General features: G+C 51.4%; 1 protein-coding gene across 1 annotated transcript in view; it reads right to left on the reverse strand.

Moving 5' to 3' along the window:
* Positions 1-249: 249 nt before the first annotated feature.
* Positions 250-21,025, reverse strand: part of C9H16orf74 (chromosome 9 C16orf74 homolog) — a 36,497-nt gene continuing 15,721 nt past the window's right edge. Inside the window, exons 4-5 of the mRNA XM_066244120.1 lie at positions 3,346-3,464; positions 250-787 (exon numbers count right to left, since the gene is read on the reverse strand). Of these exons, the coding sequence (XP_066100217.1) occupies positions 729-787; positions 3,346-3,464 (178 nt within the window). The 3' untranslated portion in view covers positions 250-728. The remainder of the gene's footprint in view (positions 788-3,345; positions 3,465-21,025) is intronic.

The following is a 21,025-nucleotide window of genomic DNA, read 5'->3' on the forward strand; positions in this document are numbered from 1 at the left end:
ATTGTTACCAGGATCTCACAGCTGGTAGGGACAAAGCTGGGACTCAAACAAGGCCTGGGTGACTTATGAGCCCATGTCCTTGGCCATGTCCAGGCCTACGTGATGGTCTGCAAATCAAGGGGCCCGAGACCATCTGAAGGCTCATCACCAGTCAGACTGCCATGACAAGTGATTCTCTTAAACCCACCTCTGTATCGCGTGTGCTCCGTCTCTTCCGCCCAGCCCAAGAAGCAGGGTTCGCCATTCGTTACAGAGGATTTTTATTTATAATGCAAAAAAAAAAAAAATTATAAATCACTTTTGGACTGCTTTGACATCTGTAAAACAACTTGTAAAAAACAGAGCCACTCCTGTGGAAGAAGTTCTTGTGTGTGTTGATCTCCTGGGCACCGTCTGCATGGCCCAGGGTGCGGGGAGTGTGTTTGTCCAGAAGAAAGCCTCTCCCTGGCACCGTGATGGCCGTCACCATGGCCCTGGGGTCAGTGAAAATGTGAAGGCATGCGAGGTCCGCTCCACTCCATGGGGTCAGGGAAACATCATCCTGGAAGCCTGCAGGGCCGATTCCTTGCTCATGTCGCCACACTTCTCCTGCAAGTACCTTGATCACTCTCCCATCCAGGTACTCAGCACATCTGTCCCAGGCGGCTACGCCCCCTTGGGGACAGGTAGAATGAGGGATGGCCAGAGTAGGAGCTGGTGCCAACAAATCCCTGACTTGTGCCTCCTTCTCAGGCTTCAGGGTCTATTTCTCCATCCTCCGGACATGACCCCGTCTCGTCCAGCCAGACTAGGAGACAGAGGGGGATCAGCATGTGGATGGATCCCCACCCCCCAGGCCCCCTTTCCCCGTGAGCTCCAGGGCCAGTGCCTCTGGGCTCCTTGCTTTGCACCACCTCCCTGAGATCCCTCCATATACGGGCAGTGGTGTGAACGGATGTTTAGAAGGGAGCCCAGTGATGCTGGGTCTCACAGGATTCCCGTGGCCCCCTCATCCCACACTTAGTGCTGAGCTCCTGGGGTCCCTGGCTGAAGGTCCTGAGATTGTGCACCCCTTGGGCCCTCCCTGAGCTCAGCCTCTTAAAGCCCAGGACTGGGCGGTTCTAGAGATGGGAATTTGAGGTTCAGAGAGTGGAGACCTGCTCTAAATCAGCAGGTGGCCGAGCAGGGCTGGGGTTGATTCCTCGCGGCCTGGGGAAGCCCCCACTACCTAATCATCTCTCAGAGTCCTCAGACCACCTAGGTCTGATGATCTTTCCTCTTGCCCTAAATATCTGGCGAGAATGTCCACAACACTCCACAGAAATCAGCCCTTGATCTGCCTCATCTTAAATCTTCTATAAACTCTCTGAGGCCCTATTATTGTCTCCATTTTACAGATGGAAAAACGGAGGGTCGTGGAGGTAAAGCTTCCTGTTCAAAGTCACGTGCCAATGAGTGGCTGAGCCAGGATCCAAATTCAGGGTTTTCTGACCCTTTCTCCTGTGCTTCTCTTCTCTGAATGGGAAAGCGGAGGGTCTGGTCTGAACTCTGCCTCCAATAGAATAGCAGGGGACCCCTGTGCTGGTCCCTCTATGCCAACCATCCCCTAAAACTGTGTAAGCTTAAAAGAAACCTCGCCCAGGGCTAGGAATCCCCCTGGAGGCCCAGGGTCTCCAGGTTCTCACCCCACCTTCTAGAATAACCACATGTCGGCACTCACATGACCCTGGGAACAGGGAAGGTGGTTACCATCCCATTTAAGGCCTGAGCTGTGGTGGCTCAGTGGATAAAGCATTGCCCTAGAATGCTGAAGTCACTAGTTCAAAACCCTGGGTTTGCCTGGTCAAGGCACATATGGGAGTTGATGCTTCCAGCTCCTCCCCTGATCCTTCCTTCTCTCCCTCTGTCTCCCCCCGCCTCTCTGCAATGAATAAGTTTAAACAAAAAAATAAATAAATAAATAAAGGATCCCATTTAACAGATGGGGACCCTGAGTCAGAGAAGGAAGGGCGTATAATGGCAGAACCAAGGACCTGGGCCTCTGCTGCCCACACCGCGCTCTCAATGAGACATTGAGGCGGGAGCCTGGCTCTTCTCCCACCTTGCTGCACGCCCCTGGGTGAGTCCCTCTCCCTCTCTGGACCTCAGCTTCCCAGTCTGCAAACTAGAGATAAGGATGGTACACACAGCCCATGGGGTTGGAATGAGAAATAAAATTTGTGAAAAGCATTTAGCCTAGTGCCTGTCACTTGGGAAGGTGACATAAAAAGGTGACCCATTATAATCCTTACTGAGCATGGCCCAGCCCTGATAACTAACTGCACAGGACTGGCCCCGAGTCCAACACCTTTCTCTAGGTCAGTTACCCTTTTGGACAAGCTGAGATCCAAACTCAACACATCTGGAAAAGTGTGCCTAAGTTCCCCCCACCAGATTGCCAGGAGCTCTGTATCAGCTTTGCCAAGCCGTGTCCCCCGCACAAGTTAGGCACAATTCATGTCTCAGTGGTTGGTTGGCTAAACAATGCTAGCCACTGGGAGGGCGTCTAGACTACGGGTCCATGGGGTGCGCTCTAGATAACACCTGGGTTAGAATCCCAACTCTGCCACTCACCGGCTGTATGACAAGTGTTTCCACCACTCTGAACCTCAGTTTACCCACCTTAATGGGGATGAAAACCAGACCTAACTCAGAGTTACTACTGGGATTCAATAACTGCTATCAGAGTCATTACTTCTAGTTACTGTTTTGTTATTATTATTATTATTATTATTCACAACAGCAGCCTCAGAACCTAGCACAGGTCTGGCTCAGGAAATCTGTTGAATGAATAAATGAATAATTTGTCCCACCAGCTCCAATGGTATCTACATAGGGGCACAGGGAGGCACCAGTTTTGGCCTTTCCCTCTACCCCTCTCTCTGAGAACAATTCCATTCTCTCCCCTCCCTGCCGTGGGCTGCTTCCAGAAGGCCCAGAGATCAGCCCCCAGCTCGGCAGGGCTGTATCTCCAAGCCTGTCCTGTCCAGCTTAACCTCTGCAGCCAGCAAGATGGAGCACCAGTCGCCTGGCTAGCAGCGGAAGGCACATCCATCAATTACCTTGGCGAGCCTGCCCAGCCTCATCCATCACTCGCTCGGCTGCCGGCAGGGGCTGTCTAGCTAATTACTTAACATGCCACATCTTGCCGAGGCTGATGCCACGGTAAGGGGCCCCCAGTGGAGACCCGAGGGTAAATTTTTAATAAACCCAGGGGGAGGTGAGGACATGCACTCAGACCCACAGCACAGCAGGGGGCCCTGGAGCTGTCCCTGGCCAGTCCCCTCACACCCAACCTGGCTTGGCAGCGGGGCAGAGTGGCCTTACCTGTCCTCCTGGAGTCCCTTGGCAGCATCACGCCCGTGGGGGTCGGGGGGGTGATGATGATGTTGGGCACATCCAGGTGCTTGTCACTCAGGACGGGGGCCTCGTCGTGGCTGCTGCTGCTGCTGACACACATTTTAAAGCCTGAGAGGGCAGGCCGTGGAACACACACATACACACATGACAGAGAGACAACATCAGTGGCCGCTGGGGAACTGCCCACCGCTGGCTGCCTGCCTGCCTGCCTCCTTCCCTTCTCCATCACTGTGAGTCCTGACAACTCTCAGGAAAGAGTGCATTCCTGTCCCCACTTCACAGATTAGGACACTGAGGCTGAGGACAGTTACATGACCCACCGACCTTGCATAACTTGGCGACGACAGTGAGTTTTACCTGCTTTGTTCACAAATGTAACACCCGTGCCTAGAACAGTGTCTGACACACAATGCATACTTAAAACATGACTCCCGACAGGATGAAACCAACAGAGCTTGAACCGGAACCCAGGCCTCTCTGAGTGGAAGCCATGCATGAAGTTACCTTTCCCACGAATGATTTTCTAAAGGAGTCTGTGTAAGATTGGTGTTGTTCCTTCCCTGCGTGTAAGATTGAATTCACCAGCAAAACTGGCCTCGACATTTTCCTTGCGCAAAGACATCTGATTCCAAATTTGGTTTCTTTAATAGATATGAGGGCTCCTTAGCTCTTCTGTTTCTGTCTTGCGTCAGTTTTGGTGAGTTGTGCTTTTCAAGAAATTTGTCCATTTCTTCTAAGGTGTTAAATTCCTTGTCCCACCTCTCTCATTAACTAAGGACAGGTAATTTGGCCAAGCCCAGTTACAGACAGATCTCCACCTGACACAGAAGTACCCTCACCACCCACCCCACCCAATGCCTTCCTCCATTCTTCCTGTCTGAGTCGATGGCATCACGTCCATTAGAAACCACAGTGTCGACCACCATTCTGCCCTTTCCTCCTCACCCTCCAACCCCCACCCACCAATTTAATCAACCTTCACGTTGACAGATGCCACGCCCTCAATGTCTCTGACCCCCTTCCTTCTCCTCATGCCCCTAACTAGTCCCTCCATCTCCTGACTTCTCCCTCTTCAGTCCGCCCTCCGCGCAGCAGCCAGTAACCGCGAGTCTGATCATACCACTTAGAACACTCCCTAGCTCTTTGACCATTAGCTACAAGCAGCATTTCCCGAAGAGTGTTCCCTGGAACACTGGCCTCCTTGGGAAGGGAGTGCAGGGGAACTTACTATAGAGGTGCAACAGGGCTCCTGCAGCAAAGGCATCTGGGAGGTGCTGCATTCTCTGTGAGTGCTCTGACTCCACAGCTTCACGCTGGGCTGGCTGACTGCTCAGACCGCTGGAATGCAGCCGCCCAAAGACAAACATCATGCCCCAGGAGGGAGGTTAATGAATATATAGAGCCTCATAACTGCCTGATGTTATCTTTTAACTTAGAAATGCATTGTTCTTTCTGGTGGTCTATGAGACTACCCACCATATGGCTTTGCTTTTAACCCCTTTATACTATTAACTCCCTATAATAAGGGACCACGTTCTGGGCAGGTGCGTGTGTGTGTGCGCACGCACGCGCGTGTGCAGATTTTACCCAGCCTGCCAACACCGGAAGCAGCTGCTTTGCTCATGTATATAAATTTCTTCTACTAAAGCCCTTACGAATTTGGTAAGGCTATGTGTCAGTTCTTCAGAACTGATCCTGAATTTAGACTTTTGGGGCTTTTCCCCAACAGGGTTAAATGATCAGATGAGTTTGGGAATCCCATGGATTTGAATGTTGACTGAATCCCATCTACTCTATCCTTCTCTTAGACCAGCGGTTCTCAACCTGTGGGTCGCGACCCTCGCGGGGGTCGAACGACCAAAACACAGGGGTCGCCTAAAGCCATCGGAAAATACATATTTATTATACAATACATTTTAAAATAAAATATGTATTTCCGATGGCTTTAGGCGTATAATAAAATATGTATTTCCGATGGCTTTAGGCATATAATAAAATATGTATTTCCGATGGCTTTAGGCGACCCCTGTGTTTTGGTCGTTAGACCCCCGCGAGGGTCGTGACCCACAGGTTGAGAACCGCTGTCTTAGACATTCCTGTGCACATCAGAGAATGAAAGCCTGTGAGAAGTCCTGCAGTAAGGAAGCTGCTTTAATTGTGCTTAACTTGCCCTGACCAGAGAGCATGGTTGGTTAGAGCATCTTCCTGAAGCACAGAGGTTGCCGGTTCAGTCCCCAGTCAGGGCACATACAGGAACAGATCAATGTCTCTCTCTCTCTCTCTCTCTCTCTCTCTCTCTCTCTCGCTATTTCCCCTTCCTCTCTCTAAAAATCAATAAAACAAACATTTAATCGTGCTTAACCTTGGGCTTCCTGAACTTAACCTTAGAATCTGTTAACATCTCACAGAACCATGCATCAGAAAATACATTGTTGATCATCAATGTTGATTATCAATTAAAGTCAGCCTCTTGCCCAAACTTCCTACAGCATCATTCCCTGCCACCTGCCCACACTCTCTAAACTGTTCAGTTTTCAAAATACACGGGGCTTCCCAGTTCCTTCATGCCCTCAAACAGGTAGGTGTTTCCCCTGCCTAGAAAGCATAATGAGCTCCTATTCATCTTTCAAAGTCCATCCCAATAGGCTCACCGTTAGGAAAGACACCCCAGCAAATCTGATCCCTCCCTCCTTTGTCCATTACATTCATATTCATTCAACAGTCTTCCAGCACCAATCACACTGTATTGAAAGGGTTAGTTCTTAATTGTCTCCTTTTACTGTGAGCATCGGGAGGGCGGGCACTATCTCACGGGAGTCTAGCATAGTGACTGGGACAGAGCAAGTAGGAGTGCTTTAAATTTAATTTGAGGCCCTGGCTGGTTGGCTCAGCGGTAGAGCGTCGGCCTGGCGTGCGGGGGACCCGGGTTTGATTCCCGGCCAGGGCACATAGGAGAAGCGCCCATTTGCTTCTCCACCCCCACCCCCTCCTTCCTCTCTGTCTCTCTCTTCCCCTCCCGCAGCCAAGGCTCCATTGGAGCAAAGATGGCCCGGGCGCTGGGGATGGCTTCTTGGCCTTTGCCCCAGGCTCTAGAGTGGCTCTGGTCTCGGCAGAGTGACACCCCGGAGGGGCAGAGCATCACCCCCTGGTGGGCAGAGCGTCGCCCACTGGTGGGCGTGCCGGGTGGATCCCGGTCGGGCGCATGCAGGAGTCTGTCTGACTGTCTCTCCCTGTTTCCAGCTTCAGAAAAATACAAAAAAAAAAAAAAATTAATTTGAAAAACAGCTTCGGGCAACCCTGGATTGGTGTTAAAATCATTATCTCTATGCTCTGCCACTTTGTTCTTTTTTCTTAGGTTTTTACTTATTGATTTGAGAGAGAGAGAGGAAGGGAGGGAGAGAGCAAGATCGCAGTTGCTTCACAAAGGGAGAGGGAGGAATGAGAAGCACAAACTCGCAGTTGCTTCTCGTATGTGCCTTGACCGGGCAAGCCCAGGGTCTTGAAATGGCGACCTCAGCATTCCAGGTGGGCGCCTTTCCACTGCGCCACCACAGGTCAGGCTCTGCCACTTTGTTTTTTCCCCCCAAACAGCCCCAGACTGGGATTGTATTAGCTCCAGTATCTGAGCCCCTGGCAGGAATTGAGCAATGGGATGATTATCATTTCTACTGCCGTTCAGGCTGACCCTGAGCACCACTGGGACAGTGCTGCTGAATGACCTCTACAGGGCCAGTGTGGTGGCTCTCAAGGTCTGTGCCCTAGACATGGAGTCCCTTCCCTTTTAGTGTGGGATGGGCTTAGGGGAACGTTTAATGAACAGAAATAAGACCAAAGGGATGGGGTGTGACTTCCAAGGTGAGGTCCTAAGAGATACTGCAACTTCCTCCTGGCTCTTCTGGGGGAGCCGCTGCCGTGCTGGAGGGCATGCGAGCAGCCTGTGAAGAAGCCCGCGTGGCTGAGGAGCTGAGGCCTCCCGCCAGCAGCCATGTGAAGGAGCCACCTGGAAAGTGGGTCCTCCAGCCCAGGCAAGCCTTCAGATAACACAGGCCAGGCTGACAGCTTGAATGTTACCTCAGAAGAGACCCTGGGCCAGAACCTCCCAGCTAAGTCATTCCTGAATTCCCAACCCACCGAAACGGAGATAATGTTTAAGCCACTAACTGTGGGGGTAATTTCTTACACAGCAATAGATGACAGATGCAGATATCACAGCTTGCTTTGTCCTGGCAACCCCCCGAATCTACCAGGCTGGTCAGTTCTGCAGGAAGAGGCTCCATCAGACTATAAGCCCCTCAAGAGCGCCCACCAAGGCCTCTGCCAACTTGATCTAAAGCAGTGGTTTTCAAACCTATTAAGCGGCAGAGCCAATGTTTCTGCAATCTCACACAGAAGCCCAGAATGTAAAATAAAAGGAAAGTCCGTGGAGGAGCCCTCCTGTTATCACTGGTGACAGTTGACTATAAATGATCATTTGCCGCACGTCAGACACAGCACTGAGCACCTTCATGGCTAGCTACCCTGAGAGGTGTGAACTGTAATCAGCCCCAATCGCAGATATGGAGACTGAGGATGGGAGAGAGTAAAATTTTACACAGAGTTGAAAAGCGTGTGGCGAAGCCAGGATCTGACCCCAAACCCAAGTCTGTCTGATTCCATAAGCTAGTCCTTCTTTTTTTTTTTTTTTTATAGAGGCAGAGATAGACAGGGACAGACAGACAGGAATGGAGAGAGATGAGAAGCATCAATCATCAGTTTCTCGTTGCGCGTTGCGACTTCTTAGTTGTTCATTGATTGCTTTCTCACATGTGCCTTGACCATGGGCCTTCAGCAGACCGAGTCACCCCCTGCTGGAGCCAGCGACCTTGGGTCCAAGCTGGTGAGTTTTTGCTCAAGCCAGATGAGCCCGCGCTCAAGCTGGCGACCTCGGGGTCTCGAACCTGGGTCCTTCCTCATCCCAGTCCGACGCTCTATCCACTGCGCCACCACCTGGTCAGGCTAGTCCTTCTTATAACCACAATTCTACATAAGAGTGAAAAAACTTTATGAAAAGGGTCAGATACTAAATATTTTTTTACTTTGGGGGCGCTATAGGCAGTCTCTGTTACAACTATTCAATTCTGCCATTGTAACTGGAAAGCAGCTGCAGAGAATATGTAAATGAATGGGCGTGGCTGTGTGCCAATAAAACTTTATTTACCAAAAAGGACGGCAGGCCTGATTTCTGTGGTTTGCCAATCCAGCTCTATAACGACCCAGCCGAGTTTGGATCAGGGACCGGCATGTTGTCCTAACAAGCAATAAAAGAACCTCAAAAACCTGCGGCTCTTAAATGCTAAAAACAAAAACAAAACTCCAAAACTGGCTGCCGTTGGGTAGCGACAGTGCCAGCCTCTGAAGGGCGGGGAGCACGATCCGATGAAAGAATTCACGAAAAGCTCCTGCCCAGCCAGCGGGACCCAGGAGGTGCTCAATCCCCGTTAGCTTCTCTGTAATCATCCGTAAAGAGCCTCTCACGGAGCGCCGGCAACAAAAGGAAGCTCTGATTATTGTTATCAGTGACAGGAGGGAGCCTCCCTGCTCAGTCTCTAAGGCCCCTTCCTGGCGAATATTCCAAAGTTCTAAAATAAAATGCTAATAGAGAAAAGCCACTATCCTCCCAGGGCCCTACATTTGCATTTTAACATGTTCTGGAAGCTTGGCGACAAAGCCACATTCTTCATCAGGAAGCATCAGGTCACTCAGTGGGCTCTGGAGAGATGCTGGAGGCAGAGAGAAGAGAGGGAGGTGGGGGAGAGGAGGGAGGGGATGGAGGGGGAGAGGGAGACGGAGGAGTGAAGGGGGAGGAGGGCAGGACTCTAGCTCCTCCCATGTCCCCAGGCTGCACAACCTCCAGCCGAGGTGGCTGAGCAGGAAGGAGAAGCTCTCAGGAGATAAAGCAGACTTTGGGGATTAACGACAAAATGCCAACCCTGCCCCAGACTAGGAGCTCATTTGTGCTAAAGCCAGAATATTTACTTGTTAATTACCTGCCCACCTCGGGCCATTAAGAGCCCATTTCCTGAGGGGAAAGGCTGGGCTAGGCTGGGCGGGGACCCAAGGGCAGAGCCGGTAGGGAGGGGATCCCAGCACCCGGAGCCATTCAGAGATTTCAGGGTGCGATGGTAAGCTTGTGCAGGAAGCCTTCCTCCCAGCCTAGACTGGGACCTGCTGGTTCTGGGCCCTGGAGATAGAGCAAACCAGACTGCCCAAACTCCGGCCTCTGGAGCGGGCCTTCCGGCGGTGAAATGAGGAGGTGCTGTATGTAATAAGCAGTTAGACTGACTTCCTCTGCAACCTGGCTCTGCCCTTTCCCTGCTAGAGGGCAGTGTTGTTCCATGTTGGCTGCCCAATGCAACCACCTGGGAAGTTTAAAAACACTGCCCTGGGACCCCACCCCCAGGCGACCTGATGTCACTGCATACCACCAGGACTTTTAAAAGCCCACAGGAGAGACCTGGCCAGTTGGCTCAGTGGTAGAGCATCGGCCCGGCATGTGGATGTCCCAGGTTTGATTCCTGGTCAGGACACACAGGAGAAGCACCCATCTGCTTCTCTACCCCTCCTCCTCTTACTTCTCTTTCTATCTCTTCTCCTCCCCTCCTACAGCCATGGCTCGATTGGAGCGAGTTGGCCTCCACTTCAGGTGCTTAAAAAATGGCTCTGGTTGCAACGGAGCAAGGGCCCGGTTGTGGGCTGGCCGGGTGCCCAAGTGGGCAGAGCATTGCCCCCTTGTGGACTGGCTGATTGGATCCTGGTCGGGGTGCATGCGAGAGTCTGTCTCTGCCTCCCCTCCTCTTACTAAATTAAAAAAAAAAGAAAAAGAAAAAAAAATTAAAATAAAAGCCCACAGGAGAGTCTCATAGCCAGGGTTGGGAATCCTCAAGGTAGGGTAACTGGGAACAGGTGGCTTTCCTCTGTGAGCCTCAGTTACCTCGGTTTAAAAATGGAGTTATGATATCAATCTTGTGGGAACGAAATACCTAGTGTGGGGTGTGTGGCTGCCAAGTTTGGGCGAAATAACCAATGTGAGCCAGCTGGCCAGGGCATGAGGGATCATGGGGCGGGGGGATATGAGAACTGTTGCCTCCTTCCCTTGAGGTCAGCCACCCCTTCTCAAGCACCCCTGTGCCAGGCTCTGGGCTGAGCCTGCTATTCTCACTATAGATTTTTTTTAAATTTTATTTTTATTCGTATTAGAGAAGGGAGAGAAAGAGAGAGAGAGAGAAAGGGGAAGAGAGAGAGTAAGAGAGAAGGGGGAGGAGCAGGAAGCATTAACTCCCATATGTGCCCTGACCAGGCAAGCCCGGGGTTTTGAACCTGCGATCTCAGCCTTCCAGGTCAATGCTTTATCCACTGCTCCACCCCAGGTCAGCCTATTCTCACTATTACATTAATCCTCATACAGTCCCCTGGGATGGAAACGAGAGTCATGGCCATTCTCTAGATGAGAAAACTAAAGCTTGGAGAAGGGAGGCCCCAAAACAAACAGACACCAGGTGGTTCCAGGCCTAAGCGCTTACCTCGCCCCTTTTGGTATCAGCCACACTTCTGGGTCTGCAGAAGCCTTCAGCCACACAAGCCTATCCTCTGTTCAGGATGCCTGAGGTCCCTAGGGTCAGGGCACCATTCTCTATGGCAGCTCTTAACAACCCCCAGGCAGCCATCACTCCAGAGGCCACAGTGGTTGGAGCCAAAAGCAGATGCTGCCCTTCTGCAAGCATCATGGCTCAAGGGCACCCTCTACTGGTTAGTTTAAAAATTACACTTGGGCTGGCAAGGGTGCCAATCTGGAGACCATAACTGAGAGACCTTGTCCCTAGGATGGTGTCTACTCTTCCTCAAGATACCATCCCCCACATAGCGGGCCTGCCAGACCCAGAATGCAGCGGGAAGCCAGCTGTACATACACCTGGGGAGTGGCTCCACCTCCTCCTACCTCCTTTCCTCACCTGCAAAATGGGGTGAATAATAATCCCCAGCCTCAGGGGCACAGAGGATTAAGAACCATACTGAATGGGTGCCATCATTATGTGCATTTTGCAGGTGAGAAAACCAGAGCTGGCCAGAGTAGCACGTTTGATAAACATCAGCTGTTATGGGCAGCACGAGATTCCAATCTTAGCCCTCCTTACTCACTGACTCAGCCAATACTGAGCATCCCCAAGGTGCCACCCACCACCTGAGTTCAGGTCAGGGACCCTGTCCCACCCTTGCAGTCACGTGGCTGGTGTCGTTTGTGGACTGACTCTGACAAAACATTTCTGGTTCCAATTTAACACTCCAGACAGTCTTCCTTATTGGATTGGAATGGCCACAGGCTCGGGAAGAAAGAAAAACAGAGTCTAATTTTCAGTTCTCCTGCTTCCTGGCTGTGACTTTTCCTCTCTTGGCCCTGGCTGTCTCACCTGCTGCTTCCTTGCCTTGCAGCAAAGGCATAAAGCCCAGCACAGAGCCAGAGCTGGGCCTGGAGTGGGGGGTGGGGGGTTGTCGCTCAGTCAACAGGCATTTCTTGTGCACTTAATATGTGTTAAACATTGTTCCCAGTGCTGGGTACACAACAGAGAACAAAATAGTTTCAACAGATGTTTCTTTCCTCCTTCTCCTCACTCTGCCTTCCCACGGCCTCCAGGCCCCAGCAGCAGAACTGGACCCCCAAAGATTTCAGGGTCAGCTAGAAAAAAAACAGGGAGGGTCCTCAGTGATCCAGGTAGCTGTCCGGAAAGGCCCACACTGCTGAGCTGTAAGGACGGCACTCATGGGAGGCTGGGGGCTGGGTGATCACCTCGTGAGAAGACGGCGTGAGAACCCATCTTCCAGATGGGCATGATGAGGCACAAAGTCTGGGGCCTTGCCCAGGGTCGTGTGGGATTTGATGCTGAGCCCTGGCCTCTCTGGGGCCAGAAAACAAGTAAACACCTCTCAGAGTCAAGTCCAGTAATAGGAGGAGCAGGGAGATAATGAGAGGGAGCATCAGGGTGGGAGAGTCATGGGAATCAGAAAAGGCCTCCCAGAGGGGCCAAACCGAGAGCAGTAGGAGATACGGAGGAGAGGGCACTCAAGTCAGCCACAGCATGCACAAAGGTCCTGGGGCAGGGACACAGGGCACCAGAGCCAGTACTCATTCCTCAGAGATGACCAGGCCGTCTAGATTTAGTGCAGATATTTCAAAAAACAAACCGACAAATGCCTCTGAGGGTTTCAGATGCACTTAATCTTTTTTTTTTTTTAATTCCAATTAAAGGGAAAGCCTTGCATTATTATGGATGAGGCCAGGGCAGCGTGGCGGTTTTACCTTTGTGAGGCAGCTGGCCCAGCGGAGATGGCAGTGGATGTTTTAAATCTCTTTTTAATTATGGAAAAAGCTCTGGTTTGCGTCAGGGATGAGCTGCTGGAGAGAGAACCCAGGAGGAGACAGAGAGAGGCTCCAGCACAGCAAGCTGGGGAGTGTGTTCACCTCCCTGTCTCCGTCCCACACCTACCTGCCTGCCTGCCTGCCCCTAAGCAGGGACTCTGGCAGTTCCTCCCTTTTTCTTTTCTTTTCTTTTTTTTTTTGTACTTTTCTGAAGCTGGAAACGGGGAGAGACAGTCAGACAGACTCCCGCATGTGCCCAACCGGGATCCACCCGGCACGCCCACAAGAGGCCGCGCTCTGCCCACCAGGGGGTGATGCTCTGCCCCTCCGGGGCGTCGCTCTGCCGCAACCAGAGCCACTCTAGCGCCTGGGGCAGAGGCCAAGGAGCCATCCCCAGCGCCCGGGCCATCCTTGCTCCAATGGAGCCTTGGCTGCGGGAGGGGAAGAGAGAGACAGAGAGGAAGGTGGGGGGTGGAGAAGCAAATGGGCGCTTCTCCTATGTGCCCCGGCCGGGAATCGAACCCGGGTCCCCCGCACGCCAGGCCGACACTCTACCGCTGAGCCAACCGGCCAGGGCCTCTTTTCTTTTTTTAATTGACAGGGAGAAAGAGAGAGAGAGAGAAGCAATCATTTATTTTTCCACTTAGTTGTGCATTCATTGGTCTCTTCCCATATGCACCCTGATTGGGGATCGAACCCTCAGCCTTGGTGTTTCAGGACGACACTCTAATTGACTGAGCTAACCGGCCAGGGCCTTGGCTGTCCTTCCCTTCTGCCAGATCTTAGCAGTTTCAGCAGATGCTCCCTACTCCTCCTAGCCCCAGTCCCTCTGTGGAGGCTTCAGGGACTCAGCCAGTTTGGTGGGCTAGGCTCAGACAGCAATGCAGTCTTGGGCCAGTGCCCGCCCTCCCAGCCCTCAGTCTACTCATCTCTAAAATCGGCGGAAGATCACTATGAGAAACGAAGTCAGGGAAAATAAACAAAGTTCTTGGCACCGGCCTGGCCTACAGGAAATGTTTGATGTGGGTAGCTCTGGGTTCCTCACTGTTGTTTGGAGCCAGATCATTCTCTGTGGTGGGGCGTCCTGTGCACTGTAGGGTGTTTAGAAGTATCCCGGCCTCTAGGTGCTATGGTGACAAGAGAAAAATGTCTCTGGACACTGTGAAGTGTCCCTGAGGGATGGGGTTGCCAGATAAAATTCAGGTCACAGTTTTTTAGTATACTAAAAAGTACGTCCCATGCAATATTTGGGACATACTTATATTAGACAATTACCCCTTGTTTATCTGAAATTCAAATCTAACTAGGCATCCTGTTGCATGGATTTTCCTCCTGTATCTGGCAACTCTACCAGCTGGGAGATGACAAGTCGTAGCCATCAGGGCATAATATTAACAAGAGTTTGGCACTTTAGAGAGGTGCCCAAGAGCTGCTGCTGTTCCTCAGTCCTTGCGTGGCACCACAGCATGCCCGCGCCCCGGGAACTACAGGGTGGCCCGGGCCAGAAGGACCAGCATCTCCAGTCTGCCCTTTGCTGGCTGTGTGAACTGAGTGAATTTCTTACCCGCTCTGAGCCTGTTTTCTCAGCTGCAAAGGGGCTAAGTCAGGGGTTCCCAAACTACGGCCCGCGGGCCACATGCAGCCCCCTTAGGCCATTTATCCGGCCCCCACCGCACTTCTGGAAGGGTACCTCTTTCATTGGTGGTCAATGAGAGGAGCATAGTTCCCATTGAAATATTGGTCAGTTTGTTGATTTAAATTTACTTGTTCTTTATTTTAAATATTGTATTTGTTCCCATTTTGTTTTTTTACTTTAAAATAAGATATGTGCAGTGTGCATAGGAATTTGTTCACAGTTTTTTTTATAGTCCGGCCCTCCAACGGTCTGAGGGACAGTGAACTGGCCCCTGTGTAAAAAGTTTGGGGACCCCTGGGCTAAGTTATAGATGGCAACATACAGATTGGTCCCTTGCTGGAATAAAGATTCAAACTTTCACCCTAGGTCATCTTGTAACCTGCAAGGCTCTCCTAGGACACACGATAGTAAGTGGAAGGCGTCGGGGGCGGCCCAGCCAATACCAAGGGTTTAGGGGGCCGTATCATTAGGACTATGGTTACTGTTAAAGGGGCAGTGAGGCAAGGGGATTCCAGGGCCAGGCTCAGGCCTCACCCTCTGTCCCTAGGCTCAGCCCTGACCCAGGCTATACCTCTCTGGGCACAGCCTCTCCCCCATGTCCAGTTGATAGGCAGGTAAAAGGCCTGTCCCTCTCGACCTGGGACAACTCTGCTGGGCCACCCCAGCTCAAGAGTGCTTGTGGGACCTTGAAGGCCTAGCAGCAGCGCTCAGAAACCCACTTCGCCCTTGGCCAGCCTGGCTTCCTACTGTCCCTGGCGGGCCATGATGCCATGGGGCCTCCCAGGTCCCAGGTCTGTCCTGCCACTCGGGTGGGTTGAGGACAGTTATTAGTTTGTGCACTCCTGGCCAAGTTAGTAACCTTTCAAGGTGGGTAGCAGGCTCACTATTGCTTTAGTTATGGAGGGCCTGGTCCACAGTCGTAAATAAAATTTTTTTTAAAAGACTTTATTTAATCAATTTTCAGAGAGGGAGGGAGGGAGGGAGGGAGAGAGAGAGAGAAAGAGAGAGAGAGAGAGAGAGAGAGAGAGAGAGAGAAAGGGGGAAGAGCAGGAAGTATCAACTCCCATATGTGCCTTGACCAGGCAAGCCCAGGGTTTCAAACCGGTGACCTCAGCATTTCCAGGTCAACACTTTATCCACTGCGCCACCACAGGTGAGGCTTAAATTAAATTTTAAAGACATTTTGAAAGGACAGAAAGAGTACAGGCACATCTTAGCAGTAACAATGGCCCCCATGGTGATTTCTGTGCACCCATCACACCTTAGGCCCTGCTCTCAGCGCCTGACATGCCTTCTTCCATCCAACAACAGCCCTGCCCTGGTGCCCATTTTATATGTAGTTAAAACAAAAGGCTTTGATGCAGGGAGTTGAAGACCTTCAGCAAAGTCACACGAGATTTGGACCTATTGGATCAGAGTCCCTTAGTTTTGCACTGGCCGGCCTGTCTGGGGCACTGTGAGGCCTGCAGAGCACAAAGCAGAAAGATGAGAAGGGAAGGTCAGAGCTGGGTGTGGGCGCAGCACTGCCCTGGCCCAGAGTCCTACCCTGGCATCTGAAGGCTCTTTGGAAACCACACCCAGGAAGGGAGAAAGGGAATTCTTCAGGACCAGTCGAACCAGGCCGCTCCGTCTCCTGGCCAGCTGCATGCTGGCAGGCGTTATTGGTTAGCACAGACCTCACTTGGGAGTCCTGAGCAACACTAAGTCAGGGAGGCCCCCCACTGTGGGCAGCTGAAACCACTGAGTCCAGTACCACCTCCCTGTCCCCCGTTTCCCTTCTCCTCCTTCCTACCCCTCTCTGGAGGCTCACTTTCTAGCCTTCATTCATTCCAAATACTTCTGGAGCACCTGGTCCATGCGAGGCTCAGAGGAACTGCCAGGCAAGAAGAGATAAGGATGAGGGCAGGGCACACGTCTGGGTGCCCAGTCACGTTCCTGACTGCCCTCCGGGCCCCAGCTCGGTCACATTCTAGCTGTGTGACCTTGGGCAGGGAGTTTTAGCACCTGATGCAGTCTCATTACCTGTATGCCAGGGATGAGGAGCAACTCTTCTCGGTCTGGGAGGACAGGAGTGGGACCTGAATGGTGAGCCCCGAGCTCCCTCCTGGGCTGCGGGACCGATGGCATGACTGCCCCAGCCAGCCAGAGACTGGTCCTGGGTCTCCACACCTGGACTGCAGTCAAGAAGTTGTTCATTCTGCAAACACTGATTGCGTCCCTACTGTGCTCAGACCCAGGGCCAGGTACAGGCTTTGGGGATGAGCAGAGCAGCCATGGTGCGCGACCCATGGAACCGGGAGAGTAAGGGGGATGTGAACGTCAATCGGAACTGTCACCTGAGGAATAGCTGCTGTGTGCTAGGACTGGCTCCTACCCAGGTGTGGTTGGGGACTGTCCACACTTGACTTCCACACTCAAGGCCTCTTCCCGCCCTCCCTCCTTAGGGAAGACAGCAGGTGCTGGAGGTTTAGCTTAAGAAGACAGGAGGCTGCTGTCTTCCAGGATAGGGCAGGGCAGAGCAGGACAAAATTAAGCACCATCTGCTTCAGCAATTAAAACAGGTTTGGATTATCCATTCCTCCTCTGAGCAGGGAGCCAGGGGATCTCCCAGCCCCCCAGCCCTTATCTCCTGGGTGGAGATCTGTTTAGCAGGTTTCAGAAGGAGCTCTGGATTGGAGCCTGCATACCTGGGTTCTCAGCCAAGCTAACCTGCCCCTTGTCAGCTGAGGACAGTTATCAGTTTGTGTGCTCCCGGCCAACTTAGTCACCTTTCAAGGTGGGTACCGGGCTCGCTCACTGCTGCTTCGGTCATGGAGGGCCTGGCCCACAGTAAGTCTGTGCTCTGGGCCCATCTGAAAAGCAAGGACTCTGGGCCCAGCAGTGGTTCCCACTCTGGGCTGCATAAAGCGTCATAAACACACCAGTGCCCAGGACCCACCCACACCACCCAATCCCTACCCTGCCAGGCCTGACGCACGATCCTGATGCGCAGCAGAGGTTGAGGCTCCTGGTCTGGAATAATTGTAGCACTTCCTGTTACTCTGAGAAGAAATTCCGGATACCACACTTCAGGTCCCTTAGCCCTGCCTGCCCCAGTGACCTCATCTCCTCCTGCTCAACGGCCCCATCCCTGCCACACTTCAATGCACATCAGCTCCCCGAGCTTGTTCCTGTCTCAGGGCCTTTGCAGCTGCTATTCCCTCTACCTAGAACACTGTTCCTTGCATCTGCAGAGCTGGCTCCATGACAGAGAGGACTGACCATGCCCATCTCATTCATGCCTCTCTATTGCATAACTTTAATTCCCATCACAGCTCTCATCACAAAAATCCACCAATCTGGGTTGCATGTTCACACATTCAGCTCTCTCTTGCATGGAGTCCTTTGATGTTCACTGCCGCGTCCCTGGGCCTGGTGCAGTGCCTGGCATACAGCAGGTGCTCAGTAACTGTTTGCCAGACAAATGAAAGTTATACTAGAATGCAGCTCCGGTCCGGCTCCCTCCTCAGGGGAAGGGAGCACCTGCTGCGTGTCAGGCTCTGTTCTAGTGGGAGCTGGGTGGGCAGGGTCGACAGAGACCCCTGCCAGGGGTGCTGCTGGACTGCAAGGTTAGGGAACTCCCCCAGGATCCTCATGGACATGAAGCCACAGACCAGTTCCCAGATGGGAACACTGAAGCTCGGTATATTAAGACATTGGCCCCACCAGGCGACTTTCCTTTCAAACATATCAAGCTCCCACTCATTCTGAAAACTGTTCACAATGTATTAGCCAAATAAGTGCCTTTTATCCCCTCCCTTTTCATGGAGTTCCCTATCACTCTTAGTGTAAAATCCCAAATTCCCTCTCCACTCCATCGTGGTACTGCTGTTTCCCAGTTTTTACCCCTGTCTGGAATGCTGTCCACTTCCCGCTGGTTCCCAGGCCAGCTCTTCCAGACTCAGGTGCATCCCTACCCAGGGTGGGCCAGGGTGCTGGTCTGCATCCTAGCATGCCGCAGTCAGTACTCAGGAGACAGTTCTGAGTAACGTTTACCCCTCCCTACTCCCCCAGTTTCATGGAGTCAGAAGCCACAGCTGCCCTTCTCATCCCTGAAGTCTCGAACCTGGCCCTGGGCCAGCGCACAGTGGAGCCGCGATCAACGTTTGTGCCATGAACAATCTTGACCAGCTCTGGACCACAGCTGTGGGACAGCTGGAACCCAGTATTCACACTAGAATGGGGCAATATGGTGTGACTCTCACTTTTGTTTTGACATGGGGCTAGTCTTGGACTTCCAACACCAATGAGAAAAACAGGCATTGAAACTGCCATCCCCCAACCGCCCTCTGCCCGGGGTTATGGGCTGAGTGGAGGAGAGGCTCTGAGCCCCTGAGAAGGGAACCGGGAGAAATACCCGGACGGTCAGGGGTCCCAGTGCCCAAGTGGCCGAGGGTAGAAAGGCTATAGGTGTCCTTCTTGGTCCTCACCATCACCATCATCACATACTCAGCAGGAGAGACCGTTAAAACCCACCAACACCCCGGTCAGGGCACATATAAGAACAGATCACTATTCCTGTTTCTCTGTCTCTCCCTGCCTCTCTCTAAAACAAAAACAAAAACAAGCTAAAACTAAACAAAAAAACCCACCAACGTCAGCCAAATTCCAACAGTGGGGCATCCATCCTAAAAAACACCTGACCAGTTGTCCTCAAAATAATTGTCACAGAGACACAAAAAAATGTCACAAAGACAAGGAACTTCTGAGAAACTGTCACAGCCCAGAGAAGCCTAAGGAGACATGACGATAAAACGTAAGGTGGGATCCTGTGGCAGAAGAGGGACACTAGGTAGAAACCAAGGAAATCCGACTAGAGTACAGACTGTAAGATAATGCACCTGTACCAATCCAGTAGTTGTAATGAAGGCACCATACTTATAAAGGGCGTTAACTACAGGGGTCCTCAGGTTACGACACAAGTTCTGTTCCTAAGACAGTGATGTAATCCGAATTTTGGTGAAAAGTCGAAACACACCCTAGCCTAACACAAACAAAACACTTGCAATTTTAACAATTCAAAATGGCGTGGGTAAGTCTGGCCTGACCTGTGGTGGTGCAGTGGATAAAGTATCAACCTGGAATGCTGAGGTCGCCGGTTCAAAACCCTGGGCTTGCCTGGTCAAGGCACATATGGGAGTTGATGCTTCCTCCTCTCTCTCTCTCTCTCTCTCTCTCTCTCTCTTTCTCTCCTTTCTAAAATGAATCAAGTCTTTAAGAATGAAAAAATATATAAATAAAGTCTATTTTATATTCAGTGGGACACTTGAATTTATGTAAACACAATAAGTTAAAATCATAAATTAAAAAAAAGGAAGTAGAAATTTTAAAAAAATGGTGTAGGTAAGCATACTGGGGGACGTCAACTCCCTCGCTCAAACACCGCGGTACTGCGTCTTCTTCCACTGCACGCAACCAAACTACTTTGCCCACGTAGCCCATAAGTATGACGCTAAAAGCATAAGCCGAAACATTCATGTCTCAATTATTTTAAGTTTTTATGGGAGTGAGCATCATAAACTCGAAACATTGTATGTCAGGACTGTCGTAACCTGAGGAGCCCCTGTACAGGGCCAAGTGGCTCAGGAAAATACAGTGTGTCCATAAAGTCATGGTGCACTTTTGACCGGTCACAGGAAAGCAACAAAAGATGATAGAAATGTGAAATCTACACCAAATAAAAGGAAAACTCTCCCAGTTTCATACCTATTCAGTGCAGTTCGATGTGGGCTCACGCACAGATTTTTTAGGGCTCCTTAGGTAGCTATCCCATATAGCCTCTACAGACTCATCACTGACTGATGGCCTACCAGAACGGGCTTTCTCCACCAAACTGCCAGTTTCCTTCCACTCCTTATCCCACCGAGTAATGTTATTCCTATGTGGTGGCGCTTCGTTATAAACGTGCTGATATTCACGTTGCACTTTGGTCACGGATTTGAATTTAGCGAGCCACAGAACACAGTGAACTTTCCTCTGTACCGTCCACATCTCAACTGGAATGGCCGTGAGCTGCTCTGCTGTATACACGGTGTTCTGTCATCATCTGCGCATGCGCACATGCTGCCACATCATCCTACAGAAACTGGGAGGGTTTTCCTTTTATATGGTGCAGATTTCACATTTCAAAAATCTTTTTTTTTTTCTTTATTCATTTTTAGAGAGGAGAGAGCGAGGGAGAGAGAGACAGAGAGAGAGAAGCGGGGAGGAGCTGGAAGCATCAACTCCCATATGTGCCTTGACCAGGCAAGCCCAGGGTTTCAAACCGGCGACCTCAGCATTTCCAGGTCGAGGCGTTATCCACTGCGCCACCACAGGTCAGGCAGATTTCACATTTCTATCGTCTTTTGTTGCTTTCCTGTGACTGGTAAAAAGTGCACCATGACTTTATGGACACACTGCATAAGAGCTTTGTACTATCTTTGCAATTTTTCTATAAATTTAAAACTGTTCTAAAATATAAAGTCTATTAAACAAACCAACCAACTACCCACCCAGGATAAAATCTTCATCTCCTGGCACTTTCTTGCCTGGCCCCAGACTGCCCAGATGGCTGGTTGGCTGGGACCAGCCCTGTCTCT

This window comes from Saccopteryx bilineata, chromosome 9 (assembly GCF_036850765.1).
Source record: "Saccopteryx bilineata isolate mSacBil1 chromosome 9, mSacBil1_pri_phased_curated, whole genome shotgun sequence".
In the NCBI taxonomy this organism is placed as follows: Eukaryota; Metazoa; Chordata; class Mammalia; order Chiroptera; family Emballonuridae; genus Saccopteryx; species Saccopteryx bilineata.